Source organism: Ornithorhynchus anatinus, chromosome 19, assembly GCF_004115215.2.
Source record: "Ornithorhynchus anatinus isolate Pmale09 chromosome 19, mOrnAna1.pri.v4, whole genome shotgun sequence".
Lineage (NCBI taxonomy): Eukaryota > Metazoa > Chordata > Mammalia > Monotremata > Ornithorhynchidae > Ornithorhynchus > Ornithorhynchus anatinus.
In genome coordinates, this window is record NC_041746.1 from 16,094,008 (window position 1) to 16,116,868 (window position 22,861).

At 51.8% G+C, this 22,861-nt stretch overlaps 1 protein-coding gene across 1 annotated transcript; it reads right to left on the minus strand.

Annotated features, from left to right (window-relative positions):
• Positions 1–1,107: 1,107 nt before the first annotated feature.
• On the minus strand, positions 1,108–21,107 carry KCNK17 (potassium two pore domain channel subfamily K member 17). The gene is made up of 5 exons (XM_029047611.2): positions 20,671–21,107; positions 19,167–19,281; positions 10,812–10,981; positions 6,892–7,066; positions 1,108–1,496 (listed from the first exon to the last, which is right to left on the minus strand). The coding sequence occupies exons 1-5, from the start codon at positions 21,001–21,003 to the stop codon at positions 1,228–1,230; spliced, it is 1,062 nt and encodes a 353-aa protein (XP_028903444.1). The 5' UTR covers positions 21,004–21,107; the 3' UTR covers positions 1,108–1,227.
• Positions 21,108–22,861: the final 1,754 nt, after the last annotated feature.

Sequence of the window (22,861 nt, forward strand, 5' to 3'; positions counted from 1 at the left end):
AGTATTTGTCGTATGCAGAACGCTATCCTAAACACTTGGGAGAGTACAACTCAGTAGAATTGGTAGACAGAATCCCTGCCCCCAAGGAGCTTGCAATCTAGCGAAGTCAGGAATTCCCCGAAGGCAGGAGATTGGATGAAATGACCTGGTGGGGGTCCTTCAATCCCTATTCCTTTTTGAAGGTGGAACAGATCACACCGTCCCTGAAAATGGCAGCTAGGATCAGGTTCTGGCTCTACCTTATGCCTTAAAAAAATCACCTTCTGTTCCATCTTTAACAACAGAAAAGCAGCGAGGCCTAATGGATAGAGCACAGGTCTGGGAGTCAAACAGGACCTGGGTTCTAATACTGGCTCTGCCGCTTGCCTGCCGTGTCACCTTGAGCAAGTCACTTGACGGCTTTGTGCCTCAGTTACCTCGTCTGTAAAATGGCGATCCAGACTGTGAACCCCATGTGGGACGTGGAATGGGTCCAACCTGATTAGCTTGAATATACTCCAGTGCTTTGTACAGCTCCTGGGATATTAGTAAGGGCTTAACAAATATCATAAAAATATTGTGGACTTGGTCACCAATAAGGTTTAGACTTCAGGACAAAAGTCTGCGCAGAGGAATTGATTATAGTGCTAGTGGCTTGCCCGCTCTTGTTCTAGACTGTAAGCTCACAGTATGTCTATTGTTATAGCGTATTCTCCCAAGCACTTAGTACAGTATTCTGCACACAGTAAGCGTTCAATAAATACAATTGAATGAACGAATGAATTGCCTCTGCCAGACATGTCCCTACTGGGGCACACAGAAGGCAAATAGCGAATAGGCGGGCAAGGGATTTTTTGCCCACACTCGCCAGGCTGAACGAGGACTAGAGTCCAGGCCTCCTGACTTTCTGAGCAGGACTCTTTCCCCTGGGTCAACAGAGAGAATGGAGAGAGTGGGGATAGAGGACGGAGGGCGGGAGTTGGGGAGGGGTCTCTGGATTATCCCCCGCCCCCGTGAGAGGGAACCCGGCAGAGAGACCTCCCCCTCCAAATGACTGTAAGCTCCTGTGGTCAGGGAACGTATGTTTGTTGTGATATCGTACTCTCCCAAACGCTTAGTACAGTGCTCTGCACCCAGTAAACGCTCAATAAATACGACTGAATGAACAAATGAATGAGGGTCAAGCCAGGTGAGTCCTGCTTGCCTCTCCGTCGACTCGATCGACTTTATCTTCCTCTTCCCACTTGCTCAACACCTCTCCTCTCTGCCGGGGGAGGCCTCGGTCTCCGGCTTCTGTGAGGCTCCGTGGGAGACACTGGTGCCGGGCGGCTCGGTCAGCCCCGGCTCGCCCCTCCTCGGGCCCCGCCTTCCACCACAGGTCAGGCAGGAAGCCCCCGAGCTGTCCAGCAGGTGAATGCAGAGATTGATGACCAAGGACAGCCAGGACATGCCGAAGAGGATCCAGAGAGACACCACGTTCTTATACCAGACGGGGTATTCTCGCTCCGGGTTCATCCCTGCAAGAAGAGAAAGCCCAGGAAGTCAGGACTGCTGCCCCTTCTGACCTCTGACTCAGAAGGGAGGGCTTCTGGGGGAACCGTCTCCCTGACTTAAAGAGAAGGAGGCTTAGGGGCTTCCCTGTGGGCTAGAAGGGGGTCTCGTCCCCAGGTGAGGGTCATAGGCCGGAAGCGCTCCCGGGCGCTATTCTGGAGCGGTATCACAGCTCACGGTACCTGCTGCCAACCTGGCAGGGGAAAGCTCAGTCAATAAATCAATCAATCGTATTCACTGAGCGTTTACTTTGCGCAGAGCACTGTACTAAGGGCTTGGGAGAGTACAATGTAACAGAATGGATGGACACGTTCCCTGGGTCCAGATGGGGGAGACGGACGTTAAGATAAATAAAGATATGAACTTCAGTGCCGTGGGGCTGCGGGAGGGGTGAATAAAGGGAGCGATTCAGGGTGACGCGGAAGGGAGTGGGAGGAGAGGAAAGGAGGGCTTAGTCGAGGAAGGCCTCTTGGAGGAGATGGGCCTTTAATAAGAATTTGAAGATGAGGAGAACGACTGTCTGTCGGATAGGAAGAGGGAGGGCGTTTCAGGTCAGAGGCAGGATGTGGGTGTGAGGACGGTGGCGAGATGGACGAGATGGAGGTACAGTGAGTAGGTGGGTATTAGGGAAGCCAAGTTCACGGGCAGGATTATAGTAGGAGAGAAATGAGGTGAAGTAAGAGGGGCAAGGTGATGGAGGGCTTTATGAGGACCCTCCTGGCCTGGAGCAGCAGCTCAGGAAACTCCCGGGCTGCCCTTACGACTACCTCGCCTACCTACCCATCACAGTGTTCACTGTAAGCAGTATGGCCTAATGGGTGGAGCGTGGACCTTGGCATCAGGACCCTGGGTCTAGTCCCAGCTCAGCCATCATCTGTCCGCTGTGTCACCTGGGGCAAGTCAGTTCTCTTCTCCGTGCCTCCGTTCCCTCATTCGTAAATGGGGATTCAAAGCCCGTTCACTCTTTTGCTTAGACTATGAGCCTCTCGTGGGACTGGAGTTGGGTTTGACTGATCTTGTATCTACCTCAGAGTTTATTACACATTTGGCAAATGGTAAGTACTTAATAAATATAATAAATTGATGATAATAAAATAAAACCACTGGGGTGTTGATTCATCTGGATCCTGTTTCCCCCTTAGATGATAAACTCTGAGGACAGGGATGGTGATTTTGACTTCTTTTTTTTTTACCTCAGTGCTCTGCAGATACATAGATGGTGCTTGATAAACACTGTTCTCCCTCGTGCTGATGCTGAGTTGTGTCATTTTCGGTGCGTGCTCACCCGAGACTTTCACCAGTCTTGTTGGCCATTGTTAGATTAGCTCTCTATCTGCCTGGTGCTGCTGTCTTGTCCAAAATAGGCCCAGTGCTACTTGGTAGGGACAATAACCCCGAGCTATTTACAAAACAACCTACACTCATCACTTACCCAAACGCGTCCCTTTCTATCTTCCTTTTTAATGGTATTGGTTAAGTTCACCTCTCGGGGACGCACCTGGAGAGTTTCCAGTCCTTTACCAGTCTCGACCAAGGGAGGGAGAGTCAAGCAGAGGCCTACTCATTCCATTCCCAGCTCGGGCAGTGGCTGGCCAGCGGAAAGAAATCTGCTGCAAGCCAAAACTCACCCGTGCTAGGCGGCGGTGGCATGGAAGAGAGTCGAGGGCGGAGACTCGAGTTTACTGTGCTGAAGGAGGCGGTGGTAAACCACTTCTGTATTTTTACCAAGAAAACTCTATGGAGACACAACCAGAACGATTGCGGATAGAGAGTGGGGTGTTCTGGGAGAGATGTGTCCATGGCGTCGCTATGGGTCGGAGATGACTCGACAGCATAAGACCAGACAATTTGTTAAGTGCTTACTATGTGCCGGGCGCTGTACTAAGTGCGGGGAGAGATACAAGATCATCAGGTTGGATCCAGTCCACGTCCCACGTGGGACTTACAGTCTTAATCCCCATTTTACAGATGAGGGAACGGAGGCCCAGGCAAGTGAAATGGCTTGCCCACGGTCAACGCGGAGGACAAGGGGCAGAGCCGGGATTAGAACCCAGGTTTCTCGGAAGTGTGCTGGAGTAGATGTCAGAGAAAATCTTCTAAGAGGGTGGTGTGAGTTGGCGGGGCGGCAAGCAAGATGACAGCACTAAAAAAATGGTGGGGTTCCCCAGTCTCTTGCCTTTGACAAAAAGCAGGAGGGCTGAGAGAAGCAATGTGGCCTAGTGGAAAGAGCCTGGCCCCGAGAGTCAGAGGACCTGGGTTCAAATCCCCTCTCCGTCACCTGTACGCTCCGTGACCTCGGACAGGTCACTTCACTTCTCTGGGTCTCAGTTACCTCATCCGTAAAATAGACATTAAGTCAGCGAGCCCCATGAGGTACGTGGCCTGTGTCCAATCTGATGATCTTGTATTTACCCCAGAGCTTAGTATAGTGCCTCCTACATAGTAAGTGGAGTCAAAAGGACCTGGGTTCTAATTCTGGCTCTGCCACTTGTCTGCTGTGCGACCTTGGGCAAGTCACTGCACTTCCTCTGTATCTCGGTTGCCTCAGCTGTAAAATGGGGGACTTTAAGTCCCCTGTGGGACAGGGACGGTTTCCAACCTGTCTGGCTTATATCTACCCCAGCGCTTAGTACAGTACCTGGCATATAGTAAGTGCTTACCAAATACCGTTAAAACACCCACAACAAAAAGCTTAAAAAATACCATAAAAAAAGAGAGGGAGAGCAAGATGCCAATCATTTTGAAGATTTTTCTACTGTTGGATACCCAGAAGGTGTCTCAGACTCACTCATCCTCAAGCCAACACCACTGAACTGCCCTTCCACGATGGGTTTCGGACCCCAGTTGATCTCAGCGCCGTCTCGGAGAGGGGACGGTGGTGATCAAGGCAGTAACTCCAAAGGCACCTGGGAGCCTTTAGTCTGGGCAAAAACCAAAGGGAACACATCCCCTGCGGCCCAAATCCGATCTGTCCTCTTTGAAACCCAGAGCGGTTTTCTGGGCCGGGGATGGGATTAGGGGTTATTAGTTTACGGTCTCCGGCCCTGAGCCCCAAACAGAATCACAGCTTCCACCGGGAGACCACCGGGGACCGCTCCCAGGCTCAGCACAGCTTGGGTCTTGCGCTCTCTCCGGAGCGCGGGGGTGGAGGGACGGTACCTTTCTTCCCTTTTATTTTATTTTTCAGCAGAAATCACAAGTGGCAGGCAGCTGGTTTGGGGCCCCGCCGGCCTGAAAATGCAATTGAAAGTCGCAGAGGTGGGTGGGGTAAGACAACAGGGGCTGACTTTGCCCCCCAGACCGGCCTTGGCCTCTAGTGGGATAGGAGCCTCGGGTGCCCGGGTAAATAACTGTGGTATTTGTTTACTCTGTGCCAGGCACTGTACTAAGCGCTGGGGTGGATACAAGCAAATCGGGTTGGTCACAGTCCTCGTCCCATGTGGGGCTCACAGTCTCATTCCCCATTTTACAGATGAGGCAACTGAGGTCCCAGAGGCGTGAAGTGATTTGCCCAAGGTCACACAGCAGACAAGTGGTGGAGCTGGGATTAGAACCCACAACCATCTGACGCCCAGGCCCGGGCTCTAGCCACTACGCCATGAAGGGGCTTAGGGGCTCACCGGGAAGAGGGAGATGAATGGGGATTCAGCTTCTTTCTGGTCAGTGCCTCAGTTTCTCCTTCTGGAAAATGGGGAGAATCATTCTGACTCGTCAAGAAAACATGGTGAAAAACAAGTCTTTGAAGGATGGGAATGGCCACAACTGTCTTTATCTCCTGTCTGTTTTCTGTCTTTCTCAGGGTTCTGGTCCGGTGGACAGAGCACAGGCCCGGGAGTCAGAAGGACCTGGATTCTAATTCTCGCTCTGCCACTTGTCTGCTCTGTGACCTTGGACAAATCACTTAACTTCTCTGTATTTCAGTTTCCTCTTCTGAAAATGGAATTAAGACTGTGAGCCCCATGTGGGACAGGGTCTGTGTCCGATCTGAATAGCTCATATCCACCTCAGAGCTTAGTACAGTGCCTGGCACATAGGAAGCGCTTAACAAATACCATGAAAAAATGGTGAGGTAAAGTGCCCGACACATATTCTGAGTCCTTCCCTCCCTCTTCCAAGCTTCCTTGTGGCCCTTTGACATCCATTCTCCACACAACACGAGCCTGTGTGTCAGAAGGCTTGAGTTCTAATCCTGGCTGCACCACTTGCCTGTTGTGTGACCTAGGACAAGTCATTTACCTTCTCAGTCTTCTCCTCCGTAATTGGGGATGCAATACCTGATCTCCCTCCCACCTGAGACCGTGAGCCCCATGTGGAACAGGCACATAGGTTATCTTGTATCTACCCCTGGTCCTTAGTCCGTACTAAGCACGTAGCAAGTGCTTAACCAAAAAAACTCATTATTACCTGAGGTGACGGAAGATAAATCCCATTATCCTTTACTCAGCTGTGAGCTGTCACTCCTTCCATCGGCCTCCCAGGCAGCGACCTTTACCACAGTCCAGGAGTTTGTTCTGTCCCTTCTCTCCCTCCCCCCAAGGCATGGAGACCCTAGAGGGGGTTGTGAAAGCCCCTGGGGATGACAGATGGGCTTCTGGACCCCACGTCCTGCATGCAATGCCCTCCTGCTCCACATTTAACAGACAATTACTCTTCCCTCCTTCCAAGCCTTACTGAATGCACATCTCCTCCAAGAAGCCTTCCCTGACTAAGCCCTCCTTTCCTCTTCTCCCTTTCCCTTCTGCATCACCTTGACTAGCTCCCTTCATTCGTCACCCCCTCCCACCCCCACGGCACTTACATACATATCCGTAATTTATTCATTTATATTAATGTCTGTCTGCTCCCCTGGACTGTGAGCTCACTGGGGGCAGGGAGTGAATCTGTTTCTTATTACACTGCTCTCTCCCATATAGTACACGGCTCTGCACACAGTAAGCAGTCAGTAAACACAGTTGATCGATTAGGCTACAGGGTTAGGCAGTCAGTCAATCGGTCGTATTTATTGAATGCTTACTGTGTGCAAAACACTGTACTAAGCACTTGGGAGAGTACACTCTAACAATAAACAGACCCATTCGCTGCCCCCAGTGAGCTTACAGTCAAACCTCGAGACACCTAGGCTCTCCGCTCCACTTCTTCTGAGGCCAAAGCCAGAACAAAACAGATGAAAACGAAACACGGGAAATCACGGGAGCAGGTGAGGGAGGGCGGTTGTGAAATCTCCTCTGGAGACCTGCGAGGTTAGGACAGGTTGGCTGAGCATGAGGGCAGGAGCATCGCGGAGGCCCTTCCTCCCACCGACGCCCGCTCTCTGGAGTTGGCGGCTGCTTCTTCCCCGGCCCTCACCTCTCCGTCACTCACCAACGATGTAGTCGCCGAAGCCGATGGTGCTCAGGGTGATGAAGGAGTAGTAAAACCCCTCCTCGAAGCTCCAGCCTTCGACGTGACAGAAGAGCAGAGGGGGCAGCAGGAAGAAGAACAGAAAACCGCTCAGCAGGGCGCAGGACTGAGCCAGGCGCTTGGTCAATCTTGGGTCCTGGAAAGAGGAAACGGTGAGGGGGGGAGGCTTGGCATCATGCTCGTGTGTGTGTGTGTGTGTGTGTGTGTGTGATGGTGGAGGGGGGGTGTTTTAGAGTGTATACCGCAAGGGTGTGTGGGTGTACGGTCAGGATAAGTGTTGGAGTATGGACAGGGTGTTTGTCCAGGCGGGTGTGCGTAAGGGGTTGGGCAACCACACACACCATCCCTACGCACACCTGGGTTTGGGTGTGTGTAGGGATGGTGTGTGAGGTTGGGAGGTCTGGGTGAGTGTGCGGACAGAGTATGCATCAGAGCGATACGTACGGGGGTGGGAGTGAGCAGGGGGTGTGGACGAGGTGGGTGTCAGGGTGTGTTTCGGGGCGCGGACAGGGTGTGCGTTCGGGTGCGTGGGTTTGGGGTAGTCCGTGCGAGTGTGTGGGCACAGTGTGCCCCTGAGCGGTATGTGCGTGTGGGTGCGAGTGAGCGGGGTATGTGGAGGGGATGGAGGTCAGGGTGTGTTCTGGGGCCCGGACAGGGTGTGTGTCTGGGTGTGTGTGGTTGTGGGGAGTCTGTGTGAGCGTGTGTCTGTGAGTCAGAGTGCTGTGTGTGCGGGCGGCGTGTGTGGACGGGGCGGGTATGGAGGTGTTTTGGGGTGTGGACAGGATGTGTGTGTGGGGGTGAGGATGGGCAGGTACCTTATAACGGGTCCCCGCCCCACCTTGCTCCATTCCCAGCTCCGGCAAATTAGATGAATTTCATGGTTCTTCATTAACTAACCGAACTGACTGATGAAACAAATGGAGAGGCAGATGGCTGGCAGGTGTCCTCTGTCCTGCCCCTCCGGGAGGAGTGAGGCGGCACTGCGGGGAGGGGTGGAGGAGGCCCCCAGCCACGAACCCGCCCCCCCTGCCCCGCCACCCGAGCCGAGGGCCTGCACTGGACCAGAAAGCCGGCCTGAACGGCTTCAACGCCTAATGTGCCGGGGTGGGAAGGATGCTGAGGGGGCTCGCTGCAGGCCAAACTGGGAATCTCTGAGGTCAAGCAAGCAGGAGGAAGATCGGGTGTGGCCGGAAGGGGTTCTGGGAGCCACCGGCCGGTGTGGTGGGGGGAAAGAGCGCAGAGCCTCTTCGACCCTTCTGAGAATAAATGCCCCGGGGGCTCTTTGAGACCTGGAGTTTGGCCCGGACTGGAGAGAAGGGCCAGTCTGCCCGGAAGCAGAGGAATAGCTGAAATGGTCTTATTTGAGCTCCAACAGCCCGAGGCTCCCCGACTGCCCATTTCCTCTCGCCAAAATGCAACTGCAGAGGGACACAGAGGGGCCGATTGAGATTCTACCGTGCAGAGCTACAATGAAATTAGACAATTTCCTGGACTCGGTCCGGGCCCCCGAAGGTGGAGAGGGACAGGGTGGGCCTCTTTCTTTAACTCTCTCTCTCCCAGAAGACTGGTCTGCCTACTCCCCTGCCCCAGCCTGCCGATTCCGCTACTTCATTCGATCATTCGATTGTATTTACTGAGCGCTAACTGGGTGCGGGGCACTGTACTAAGCGCTTGGGAGAGTACGTACAACAGAAGACACATTTCCTGTCCAGTGGTTATCGGCCCCTGTTTTTACGGGTACTGAATATGCCAGGGGAGGTTGGGGAGGATGGAAAAATTGATCTGATGGGGTAATTTCTTGGCAACTTTGGCATCCGATCTGCTGCTCCACCCCGAAGAGGAGCTATCCGGGTGGTCCGAGGCAAGATAATAATAATAATGTCGGTATTTAAGCGCTTACTCTGTGCAGAGCACTGTTCTAAGCGCTGGGAGAGATACAGGGTAATCGGGTAGTCCCACAGGAGGCTCACAGTTAATCCCCATTTTACAGATGAGGGAACTGAGGCACAGAGAAGTGAAATGACTTGCCCACAGTCACACAGCTGCCAAGTGGCAGAGCCGGGATTCAAAGGCATGACCTCTGACTCCCAAGCCCGCGCTCTTTTCACTGAGCCACGCTGCTTCTCTTGGGGTGGTGGGGTGTGAGGACTGGGGTGGGGACTGGGGTGGGGACTGGGGTGGACTCTTAAACCTTGGGGAGAGCACGGAGGGTTGGAAAAGCGTGGCCCTGAAGGGCTGGAAAGAGGCAGAGCTGGAAACTTGTAGTGGGCAGGGAATGTGTCTGTACTCTCCCAAGCGCTTAGTACTGTACACAGAAAGTGCTCAGTAAGTTTGGAGTCAGAGGTCATGAGTTCGAATCCCAGCTCTTCCACTTGTCAGCTGTGTGACTGTGGGCAAGTCACTTAACTTCTCTGGGCCTCAGTTACCTCATCTGTAAAATGGGGATTAAGACTGTGAGCCCCATGTGGGACAACCTGATTCCCCCATGTCTCCCCCAGAGCTTAGAACGGTGCTCTGCACATAGTAAGCGCTTAACAAATACCGACATTATTATTATTACCACTGAACTAAATATGATTGAATTGAAACTGCTGCTTCTCCCTGATGTGGGCGAGGATGATCTAAGGTCTGGGAAAGGCAGGGAGAGGGCAGTGAAGTGGCACTGACTAGGAGAAAGAGCATGAGATTGGAAGTCAGAGGACCTGAGTTCTAATCCAGACTACCTGACTATTCTCTGCGACCTTGAGCAAGACACTTCATTTCTCTGGGCCTTAGTTCCCTCATTTGTAAAACGGGAAATAAACAACTGTTCTCCCTCCCCGCTGAGACTGTGAGCCCCGTGCGGGACAGGGAATGTTTGACTTTATTAACTTTTATCTGCCCCTAGTGATGATTGAGGCATTTGTTAAACTCTTACTCTGTGCCAGGTGTCGTACTAAGCGCTGGGGTGGATACAAGCAAGTTGGGTTGGACACGGTACCCGTCCCACCTGGGCCTCACGGTCTTAATTACCATTTTACAGCTGAGTAACTGAGGCACAGAGAAGTGAAGTGACTCACCCCAGGTCACACAGCAGACGAGTGGAGGGGCTGGGATTAGAACCCAGGTCCTTCTGATTCTCAGGCCTGGGTTTTATCCACTAGGTCACACTGCTTTGTACGTTGCTTAGCACCCAGGAAGCGTTTGACCAGTACCTCCGGTAGTATTGTTAGAACTTGGGGTTTCACTTGGTATTCCAGGTTTCCCCAGGCAGATGGGGGTCCTGGTCAGTTGGGTGGAGTTGGTGCCGAGACCCCCAGCTCTAGAAGCAGCTGTCGGTACCACCCTTGTTCTCCAGGGTGGGGAGTCTGTCCGCCTCCCCCCGCCCCGCTTTTTCTTTTTCTTAAATACTATCTGTTAAGCGCTTAATACTATTTTCCAGGCACTGTTCTAACCTCTGGGGCAGATACCACTTAATCAGGTTGGGCGCATTCCACGGTCCACATGGGCTCCCAGTCTTAATCCCCATTTCACAGATGAGATAACTGAAGCCCAGAGAAGTGAAGCGATTCATCCAAGGTCCCACAGCGGATAATAAAAATGGTACTTGTTAAGCACTTACTATGTGCCAAGCCCAGTTCTAAGCGTTGGAGCAGTGGCAGGTTAATCAGGTCCACATGGGACTCAGAGTCTTAAACCCCATTTTAAAGATGAGGGAACTGAGGCATAGAGAAGTGAAGCGACTTGTCCAAGGTCCCGCAACAGACAAGTGGCAGGGCCGGGATTAGACCAGGTCCTTTTTATCGTCGGGCCTGTGCTCTGTCCACCGGGCCGCACTGCTCCCTGGGGATCAGCAGACCCCCGTCCCCTCCCCCAACTTCCTCTCCCCTCCCCCTGCTCACCTGGCCCAGCCTCCAGCGGTTGTTGAGGATGCGGGCAGACTGGTGCACCCAGGCTAGCATGAGCCAGCCCAAGCGGTTGAGCAGGATCAGGTGCAGGGGGATGCCCAGGAAGGCGAAGAAGATGCAGAAGAGGCGGGTGTTGGCCGTGTTGGGGCTCAGATTCCCGTAACCTGGACAAAGAGGAGGGATGGGGAGGGCGGGGGGAGAGGGGGCAGGGCAGGATCCAGGCATTCAGGAGCCTGAGAACCTCCATTCATTCATTCAATACTATTTATTGAGCGCTTACTCCAATCAATAAAGCAATCAGTGATATTTATCGAGCGCTTACTACGTGCAGAACACTACACTGAGCACTTAGGAAAGTACAACAGAATCAGCAGACATTTCCCCCGCTCCTAATGAGCTTACAGTCCAGAGAGGGAGTCATCAGTCGTATTTATTGAGTGCTTACTGTGTGCAGAGCGCTGCGCTAAGTGCCCGGGAGAGGACACTGAAACAATGGACACATTCCTTGCCCACAGCGAGCTCACAGTCTAGAGGTCTGCCCGCAGCTGGGTACCCAAGGGAAAGCCAAAAGGCTCGGGAAAGGAAGCCTGCCTCCGGAAGGAACATCAACCACACAAGCATAAGTTAATCAGAACAACGCAGCTGCTCTCCACCTCGTCTGAGGAACGTAAAAGGGCAAGTGCACTCGGACTGCAGCAGGTGGGATTGAGGTTAGACATCAGAAAGGACTTCCTGATGGTGAGGTTGACAGGCACTGCGACAGGTGACCACGGGAAACAAGGGCACGGTCAAGGAGGGGTAGTCACGGTATTTATTAAGCGAGGCGGAGAGCACTGGACTAAGCACTGGGAAAGAATACAACTCACTCTGTTCCTCTAACGCTAGCCTTCTCACCGTATCTCCATCTCGTCTATCTCGCTGCTGACCTCTCGACCACATCCTCCCTCTGGCCTGGAATGTCCTCCCTCCTCATGATGATAATAATGTTGGTATTTGTTAAGAGCTTACTATGTGCAGGGTACTGTTCTAAGCGCTGGAGTAGACACAGGGTAATCAGGTGGTCCCACGTGAGGCTCACAGTTAATCCCCATTTTACGGATGAGGTGACTGAGGCACAGAGAAGTTAAGTGACTCGCCCACAGTCACACAGCTGACAAGTGGCAGAGCCGGGGGTCGAACTCATGACCTCTGACTCCGAAGCCCAGGCTCGTTCCACCGAGCCGTGCTGCTTCATATTAGACAGTTTCTCTCCCCCACTTCAAAGTCTTATTGAAGGCCCATCTCCTCCAAGAAGTCTTCCCCGACTAAGCCCTTCTCTCTTCTTCTCCCACTCCTTTCTGCGCCGCTCTTGCTTCTTCATTCATCTTCCTTCCCATCCCCACAGCATGTGTATAGATATATATATCTGTAATTTATTTATCTATTTATTAATATTAATGTCTTTCTCCCCCTCTAGACTGTGAGCTCACTGTGGGCGGGGAATGTGTCTGTTGCTGTATCGTACTGTCCCAAGCGCTCAGTACAGTGCCCTGCACACGATAAGCGTTCCATAAATATGACTCAGTAAATGAATGAATAGACGGATGGGAACTGGGAGACGGCCCAGAGAGGCCAAGGCTTTTAAAATGAGCACTTGAACAGGGTGACGGGAAGGGCAGACGAATTTCATCAATCGCTTCCTGCGACCTCTGCCCTTTCCGTGCTTTGGAAGTTGTTGGTTCAGGTTCCTGCCATCTCATGTTGAGTATCATCTCCCCCCTCATCGTTTTCCTCCTCTTTCTTCCTTAGGCACAACTTTTCCCCACTGTTTGTTTGGTCATCTCTACCAGGGCCCTTCAGGCCACTCCGGGTCTCAATTCCATCCTGCCCTGCTCTAATGTGGAAGGACACAAGCAAGGCACCCACTTGCGTTGGTGTGTTGTGTTGCACTCTCCCAAGCGCTTAGTACAATGCCCTGCACATAGTAAGCACCCAATAAACATGACCGATTCCAGCTGTGACGGTCACTGTAGCTGCCGCTGTCACTGTCGGACTCGAGTCACGAGGAATCCGATAATCTGGCCCTCTCTACTGCTTTTTGGTTTGGAGGTGGTGTTTGATTCTTTTCCTTTACTTTTATGTGGTTTTAGTGCTTTTTATGTTTCATCTCTCCTACCGTATCTGTCTCCCAGTCCCATCTCCCTTCTTTACCCTGAGATTACAGGTCTCTTAAGGGCCAGGGATCTGTCTAACTCTGAGTCAGCACCCAGGATGCGGCTTTGTAGACAATAGATGCCTAATAAATGCTATCGCTGCCTCCGCTGCTCTTGATTCTAACCCCGTCCCCTCCCCCAATTATTATTTTTATTGTTATTATATTTGTTAAGCACTAACCAAATGTCAAAGCGCTGGGTAGAAACAAGTTGATCAGATTGGACACAGTCCCTGTCCCACACTGGGCTCCCAGTCTTAGTAATTTGAAAGACCACAGCTTTCCCCAACTTCAAAGCCCCCCTAAAACTCCAACAAGTCTTCCCAGATAAATTCCCAGGATCGCAAGTCACATAAACCCACTAACCATCCTTAGCACTCACGTTTATTTATAGACCTCTTTGGTGCATTTTTTTAATCATGTTTATGTTCATTCAAATGTTCATTCATACGTTCATTCAAATATTCATTTTGATTACTCTTTGGATAAATATTTGCAAAAAAAATTACGTCTGTCTTCCCCAGTAAAGAGTAGGGGCCTCATGAGCAGGGAACTCACTGTGGACAGGGAATGTGTCTGTTTATTCTTGTATTCTAGTCTCCCAAGTGCTTGGTACAGTGTTCTGAACACTGTAAGAGCTCGATAAATACAACTGGACGAATGAATGACCATGTCCCTTGTTTGTTTTGAATTTCCCAAGCTCCTAGTACAATGACGAGCATGATGACAATAATGATAGTACTTGTTGAGCACTTACTAAGTGCCAGGCACTGTAATAAGTGCTAAGAAAGATACAAGGTAATCAGATTAGACACAGTCCCTGTCCCGCATGGGTCTCAAAGCCTAAGGGGAAGGGAGAATGGACATTAAATCCAGCGCTTAGAACAGTGTTTGGCACATAGTAAGCACTTGACAAATACCATCATTATTATTTTACAGAAGAGGAATTTGAGACACAGAGAAGTGAAGTGACATGCTCAAGGTCACATAGCAGATGAGTGGCAGAGTCAGGATTAGAACCCAGGTCCTCCGACTCCCAGACGCGCTGCTTCCTGCTACTACAGTGACCCTCTCCCAACGGTCAGTTCACCAGGGGCTAGTCTGTTCTTTAAAATCTCCCTTCAATCATGTCTCTAGTGCCTGAAGGGTGATAAAACCACCCCCTCACCAGGCACAGGAAAAGTTACAATAAAATAGGGAACTCTTCAGAGGTGGACTGACTCTCCGGCTCTCTAGCGGCTGAAATCTTTCTTCTCTGATGTCGCTCCCTCCTTGCCCTCTGGAGAGACAAAGTCCAAATGGTCAGTGATCTGGGAGAAAATGATTTTCCTGGTTTGTCTCGAACACATCGTCCTCCAACTTCTCTGGGTGTTCCCGTCCCCTGTCATCCTGGGGTTTGGTGGACAACAATTACTCACCCCTGGCTTCCAAGCTTAATGGAAGGCCCATCTCCTCCAAGAGGCCTTCCCTGATTAAGTCCTCCTTTCCTCTTCCCTCACTCCCTCTTATGTCGCCCTGACTTGCTTCCTTAATTCATCCGCCACCCCCAGCCCTCAGCACTTATGTCCATATCTGTCATTTATTTATATTAATGTCTGTCTCCCCGTCTAGACTGTAAACTAGTTGTGAGCAGGGAATGTGTCAGTTATAGTGTACTCTCCTAAGTGCTTAGTACAGTGCTCTGCCCACAGTAAGCACTTAATATGTACGACTGACTGAATGACTCCCAAGCACTTAGTAGAGTGCTCTGCACGTAGCAGATGCTCAGTAGATACTATTACCTCATCTGAAATAAGGGGATTAAGACTGTGAGCCCCACTTGGGACAGAGACTGTGTCCAAACTGACTTGCTTGTAACCACCCCAGCGCTTAGGACAGTGCCTGGCACATAGTAAGCGCTTAATTGGCACGGCATAGTGTATAGAGCACAGGACTGGGAGTACGAAGGTCATGGGTTCTACTTCCAGCTCTGCCACTTGTCTGCTGGGTGGCCTTGGGCAAGCTAGTTCACTTCTCTGTGTCTCGGTTACTTCATCTATAAAATGGGGATGATGATAATAATGATAATAATGTTGGTATTTGTTAAGCACATACTATGTGCAGAGCACCGTTCTAAGCGCTGGGGGAGATACAGGGTGATCAGGTTGTGCCTCGTGAGGCTCACAGTTAATCCCCATTTTACAGATGAGGTAACTGAGGCACCGAGAAGTCAAGTGACTTGCCCACAGTCCCACAGCTGACAAGCGGCAGAGGCGGCATTCGAACCCACAACCTCTGCCTCCCAAGCCCGGGCTCTTTCCACTGAACCACGCTGCTTCTATCTGATTTGCTTCTATCCACCCCAGCGCTGAGTACAGTGCCTGGGCTCACGGTAAGCAATTAACAGATACCCTGCTTATTATTAATTAAATATCACAATCATTATTAGTCAGGGCTTAACAAATACCACGAAAAAGGAGACTTGGTGGGAGTGGAGGGACGAACGGTCCCGTGCTACCATCTGGCGGTCTCCAGGAGCTAGGGCAGGGATCGGAGCCACACTTCTAGGGGATCTGGGGAGAATCCACTGTCTCCCCTCCTTTCTGGGGTCCCGGACAACCTTGGAGTAGCCCCACTTTCACCCTGGGCTAAAAGTTCTGCTTCCCTTCCCCTCTCTTCTCTCCCCATCCTCTCCCACCAAACACAATCCCCATCTCAAGCTCTCCCAGAGGCCTCTGCTTCAACAGAACATTCCCCTCTCCCCTGGTTCCAAAACTCGTCCCTGGGGCTCCCCACAACCCAAGGGGTGGGAAGGGCGAGATTCTTTCTGAGGCCAGAGCCAGAGAGAAGCCGGAGAGGGTTGAGGAAAGGCTCTTTTACGGAATCCTTCCTGACACATCAATCAATCGGTGGCATTTATTGAACATCTACGGTTCATTAATTCATTCATTTATGGAGCACTTACAGCGTGCGGAGCACTGTACTAAGAGCTTGGAAGAGTGTGATGTAACAGTACACGGACACATTCCCCGCCCACAGCAAGGTTACGGTCTAGACGGGCTGACAGACGTTAATATAAATAAATTGCATTTACGGACATTAGTGCTGTGGGCCCGGGAGGGGTGAAAGAGTCAGCCTGATATCTAGATTTTCTCCAGCAGCACTCTACAGTTTGTGCATAAGAGAGAAGGAGGCGGACTGAGGAGGTGATCCAGGGCTGGGGGTCAGTGGTACGAGATCGACAGAGGGATAGGGGAGCGGGCGAGTGGAGTTCAGCAGAGAGGGTGGTGTCGAGAGCGTCAATTTGGCCATCAAGGGAAGGTAGTTCGGGGATGGAGGCTAAGTGGGTCATGATGATTCGAGAAAACTGGAAGGGGTCAGCACGTCAGTGGTCTCTGTGGGGGAAGAGCACAGATTTGCAAGGAGGAGGTGTGTGGGAGAGGAGGTAAGTGAGGAGGTTGTGGTCGGATAGAGGGGCTTCAGAGTGGGTGGGGGTAGAGATTGTACAGTGGCTAGAGACGACGAGATCGAGTCTGTGTCCGGTTTGGTGAGTGGGTGAGGTGGGGTGGAGCTGAGGAGTAACAGAAAGCAGGTAGCGGAAGGGTCGACAGGAACGTCCGTGGGGATATCGAGGTCCCCAACCATCAATTTAGGGACGGAGAAAGAGAGGAGGAACGAAGGAAAGGGATCAAAATGGTTAACAACGTTGGAGGTGGGGCCTGGGGAGCCGTAGATGACCATTACTAGAATCTGGAGGGGGTGGAAGAGGTGGATATTATGGGCTTCAAAGAGAAAGAAAAGAAGAGGAAGGGGAGGTGGGATGGTGTGAGCGAGGCACTGGGGCACGAGAAGGAAGCCAACACCTTTCCCATTGAGTCTGGAGGAGTGGGGGTCTCTATCTGTTGCCAAATCGTACATTCCAAGCGCTTAGTACAGTGCTCTGCCCATAGTAAGCGCTCAATAAATACTACTGAATGAATGAAGATACGTCCCCCTCTGGAGAGAGCAGCAGGAGAGACCGTGACCTCTGGAGAAAGCCAGATGTCAGGGAGTAGTAATTGAGTCAGGAGCAGGTCAAGGATGAAGGGGAGCTTCCCCCTGATGGAGCTGGGGTAACTCAGGTAACTCGGGGGGGGGTGGTCTGGGGGACAAAGGGTGACTCTGGGTCAGGAGAGAGGGGTGGGGATGGTGCAAGGGGTGGGGAAGAGGAGGACCGGGATGGGCTCACTGGACCAAGGGGATTGAAGGGTCATGGTGGGGTCAGTAAAGTTAAAACCTTGGTAGGTGAGGTGATCTACAGTAATAACTGCATCATCTGGCGATACCCTGAGGAGATGGTTGAATCGTATGAAGGTCCTTGGGACCTTGAGAGCGAGGAGACCACTGTTTAAGAGAAAACAGGGGCTGGGTTGGTGTGAAAGCAGGAGGAAAACAAGGGCTGGGTTGGTTTGATGGTAAGCAGCGGTTGATATGTAAAAATGTTAAAATCTGGGGTTTGCTCATACCCCCACATGATAGGGGAGAGAGAGAGAGCTGATGGTGCTGATCAAACGCTGTGTCAAAACATCAGAAGACTGGTTTCCAAAGGGTCTTGACCACTTCCAACCGCTGATAGAATCCTGACGCAGTTAACTTTAGCTTAAGGATCAAATGAGGAAGCAGTGTGGCCTAGTGGATAAAGCATGGGCCTGGAAGTCAGAAGGACCTGGATCCTAGTCCCAGCTCTGCCACTCGTCTGCTGCGTGACTTTGGTCAAGTTGCTTAACTTCTCTGGGCCTCGGTTACCTCATCCGTAAAACGGGGATTAAGCCTGCGAGCCCCCATGTGGGACAGGGACTGTGATCAACTTGTCTATTGTGTCTCCCAGAGCTGGTACCTGGCACAACATAGAAAGTGTTTTAACAAATACCATAAAAATAATTACAAGAGACTGTGTATAAAAACTAGAACTGTCAAAAGGCTTAATCCACCCAACTCTGTTATTTGGGTGATTAATAAAGGAATAAATCGGAAGTGTATATCACCAACTATTTTGTAGAAATTCAGGGGTGGAGCTACAGTAGAAACAATCGGGACACACCTCACGATCAGGGAATTTCTGCCTACCTTCTGAAGGACCTTGGGGGGATGGTTCTTCCCCCTTCCTGTCTGAATTACCCTAAATCCAGTGGGTTAACAGGAAATGAGACTATGCACAGAACACACCAGTCAAGAGACAACACTTATTTAGCACAATGATTAAATTCCTGAGCTGTATCTTTGGCTATGGAATGGAAACAATGTTTTGGGGGAAAGTCAGAATAAATTTAGACTTGAAACCTGAGGGAGAGGACATTTATCATACAGGACCAGAAAATATCTCCCTGCTCGGCACCACACAGTCCTCCACTCTGCTCTTATAATAATAATGTTGGTATTTGTTAAGCGCTACGTACAGGGTACTGTTCTAAGCGCTGGGGTAGATACAGGGTAATCAGGTTGTCCCACGTGAGACTCACCGTTGAGCCCCATTTTACAGATGAGGGAACTGAGGCACAGAGAAGTGAAGTGACTCGCCCACAGTCACACAGCTGACAAGTGGCAGAGCCGGCATTCGAACCCATGAACTCTGACTCCCAAGCCCGGGCTCTTTCCACTGAGCCACGCTTCCTTCTCTCCTCCTTTCCTCCCCTCCTTTTTTCTTCTCTCTTTTTCCTGCTTTCCTTTATGAAATTCTTCTAGAGGAACAGCATGTCCTAGTGGAAAGAGCCCAGGGATGGGAGTCAAAGGACCTGCTTTCTAATCCTGGCTCTGTTACATGCCTGTTGTGTGACCTTGGACAAGTCACTTCATTTCTCTGGGCTTCAGTTCCCTCATCCGTAAAATGGCGATTAAAACTGAGAGTCCTGTGTGGGACAGGGACTGTGTCCAACTCAATTACCTAGTATTTAGCTCAGGGCTTAGTACAGTAGCATGGCGTAGTGGTTAGAGCCCGGGAGTCAGAAGGTCAGGGGTTCTAATCCCGGCTTGGCCACTTGTCTGCTGCGTGACCATAGGCAAGTCCCTTCACTTCTCTGGGCCTCACATACCTCATCTGTAAAATGGGAATTGAGACTGAGAGCCCCACATGGGACAGGGACTGTACAGTGCCTGGCACACCACAACTAATATTTATTAGCAGATACTGTTATTATTATTACCGATGGTGGTGATGGTGGAGACGGAGAAGAAGAAGGAGCCGACCAGTTCCCAGCGTCCCATGTTGGTTTTGTTGCCTTGCAGGATGACGCCGCTCTTGTAAGCCCGGACGATGCCCTGCGGGAACAGAGCGTAGCCCGCTTAGAGATGCTCAGGGCATCTGGGTGCCAGCCGGACTGGGTCACCCTGATCGCTCCTGCCAATGGCCACCGGCTCCTCGGTCCTGTATGCTCCCGAGCGCTGAGATGGTCACCGTTTGTCCCCATGCAGTGGGAAGACAGAGGATGCTCTGTTGAGCTTGGCTTGGGGTGGCCTCAAACTGCATCGTTCCAACAAAAGAGCCTCAATTCCCTGAGAAAGTCAGTCAGGTGTATTTACTGAGCGCTTACTATGTGCAGTTTAGGACAGTGCCTGGCGCACAGTAAGCGCTGACCAAATACCATTAAAAAAAACAAAACACAGAATTTGTCTAGGACTAGTGCGGTCTTGGAAAAGTATGGAGCTTAATGGGAATTCAACACTGACCTTTCCCCAGTTGCTGACATACACCCCACACCTCAGACACTGAGTCGCGGTCATCTCTTTCTATAATCGGGACACTCCACTTGCACTAATACCAATACGTAATTATAATAATAATCACGGTACTCGTTGAGCACTTACTACGTGTCAAGCAGGGGTAGATACAAGTTAATCAGGTTGGACACAGTCCCTGTCCCACACGGGGCTCACATGCTAAATCCCCATTTTCCAGATGAGGTAACTGAGGCCCAGAGAAGTGAAGTGACTTGCTCGAGGTCACACAGCAGACGAGCGGCGGAGCCGGGATTAGAACCCAGGTCCTTCTGACTCCTAGGTCCATGCTCTATCCACTACACCACAGTGCGACTCCAAATAGACTCCGCACACATAAATACTACCCCAACAAGAAGAGTGACATCTGTTAAGCGCTTACTATGTGTCACATGCTGTGGTAGACACAAGGCAGTCAGGTGGGACACAGTCCCTGATCCACGGGGGGCTCAGGGGAAGGGAAAACAGGTACTGAACCCCCATTTTACACTGCAGGATGAGGGAACAAAAACATAGAGAAGTTAAGTGACTTGTTCACGGTCACCCAGTAAGCAAGTGGCGAAGCTGTGAATAGAACCCAGGACTCCTGCTGCTCTTTCCACTAGGCAAGCTGCTTCTCAGGGGTCTCCCAGACACACACAGACATTATCGTCATAATAGCTGCATTATATATGTTAAGAAAGTATTGTGGACCAGACACTGTGCTAAATCCTGTGCTAGATAACAAGAAAATCAATCTCTCTGTCCCGCAGCAGGCTCACCGTGCACATGCTCCTCCAGGTCACTTGCATTTTTTTTAAAAAATGATATTTTTTTAAGTGCCTCCTATTCTCCCCCCACCCCCAGATTCCCCTCTGCACCTTGCCCTGGGCCCTCCTGACCCCCCCCTCTGCCCATTGCCCCCCCCCAGGCTGCCCCTTCCCCTTTCCTGACCTTGATGAGTTTGTCCAGGGCTGCGGGATCCAGACAGGTGTGGTTGCGCAGAAGGGCCCAGCGGTCCAGCTGCAGCCTCTGTCCGGCCTGGCGCTCGGCGCCGCCCTCCAGGGCCCAGAACACGGCCGTGCCCAGCGCCAGGTAGCCCAGGTAGCCCAGCAGCAGCAGCGTCGTCGTCGTCATCGTCCCGGGCACCGGGCACCCTCCGTCTCGCCGCCGGCACATAGCGCGGTCCGTAGAGGCCCGTCCGATACCGGCCGTCCGGGGTCGAGGATTAGGAGACGGGGGGACCGGTGCCGGGACACAGAGGCTAACCCAGGGTGGAGGTGGCATCTGCCAATTGGAGGCTTTGTCTGAAACACAGGGCCTCACTGGGCTGTGCCCCCGAACTGTGCGGGACCTCCTCCCACCCCTGGCCCTGCCCTCCGCCTACACAGCCAGAGTTCTGACTTTGATTGCTCCCAGCCCAGGGGAGGAGGAGAAGGAGGAAAATAAGGAAGGGAAAGAAGGATGAAGAGGGGAGGGGAGGAAAAGGAGGGGGGTGTGAGGAGGAGAAGGAGGAGGAGGAGGAAGGAGGATTTGGAGGAGGAGGAGAACATGGGGAGGAGAAGGAAGGAATGAGGAGGAGGAGAAGAGAAGGTGGAGGGGGAAGGAGGATGTGGAGGAGGAGGATGAGGGGAAGAGTGAGGGGGGAAAGAGGAGGAGATGGGGAGAGGGAAAGGAGATGATGATGGGCAGAGGGAAAGGAGATGATGGGCAGAGGGAAAGAAGAAGGGGAGAAGGCTGGAAGAGACGTAGATGGGGAGAGAAGGAATTGGAGGACGGGGCTCAGGAGCAGAAAAACTGGGGCTGGGAGAATCCGGGTGCATTTTAATGTTACCTGAACAACATGCAAATAACAGGCACCTGTGCCAACTGGCACATGTGATTTTCAAACCAGCTGTTGAGGAGCTTTTGATAACAAAGTAGGCTCTTTCTCTGGGAGGTTATTAGCCCATTTTGGGAGCCCAAAAGCCTGAGGAAGCTGACTTTGCAGGGCCCTGGGCTGCCCACGCTGGACTCAGAGAGATTTAAGGGTCTGAGGGCTGGTCCTAGTGGGACTGGTGACCGGCTGGATCCGGCTGGGACCCTGAAAATGTCCTAGGGGTGTCAGGTGGGCAGTTTGGGCAGTTCTTCTGGGTGGCCAGGTGGGCATTCAGGTAGACTGACTTCAACCCCTAGAACTTTGTAACTGTTTGGTGAAACAACTGGCTCCTTGTTCTACTTCCCGGGTGAATAATCCTGAATCCATGGCAAAGGGAACCGTCAGAAAGGGAATGAGTTTTGGTGTCAGGAAACCAGGCCTCTAAATCCCAGTTCCTCCCCTTGCCTGCTATGTGTTCTTGGGCAAGTCACTTAACATCTCTGTGGCTCATTTTCCCCGCATATAAAATGGAGATAAAATATCTGTCCTCTCTCCCTTTTAGGCTGTGAAGGCCCGTGTGGTACAGGGACTTGATTGTATCCATTCCAGCAGTTAGTACGGTGCCTGGCACATAGTAAATTCTTAACAGATACCACTATCATTATTATTATTATTATTAGTGGTTTTTATACAACGTGTAGGAGAGCAGGAAGTCAAAACTGAGAGGGCCAAGGCAACCGAGAAAGCCTCCTCAGTCCATGGGCCGGAACAGCCCTGTTCCCTCTCCTCCCCCGTGTCTGTTTCCAAGAGTCCGGGGCTAATTTCGGCCTTGGGAACGTCCCAGTGGGAACATCTGGGCCCTGGGTGGCTGCTCTGACCCCCGTCTCCCTGGGTTTGCCAAGCGAAAACCTTGTTGCCTGCTGCTGCTGCTTTGGCTGCTGTCCGGGACCCGCTGTTCTCTGTGGACCACCCCCTCCGCCTCGGGCCTGCTCTTCTCTGTAGACCACCCGCTCTGCCTCCGACCTGCTCTTCTCTGTGAACCACCCCTTCCCCAGAGGCTTGCTCTTTTCTGCCGCCCACCCCCCCGACACCGGACCTGCTGCTCTCTGTGTTGCCCCACTTACCTGGGCCTGCTGTTTTCTGTGCCCCCCGCCACCCTGAACCACCTGGGCCTGCTGTTCTCTGTGGGAGCCATTCCCCTCGCCATCACTCTTCTGACCTGGGTCTGGGTCTCTTGAGTATTTGTGATAGCTCATTTATTAGAACAGCAGAGTGAAAATCGCAGCA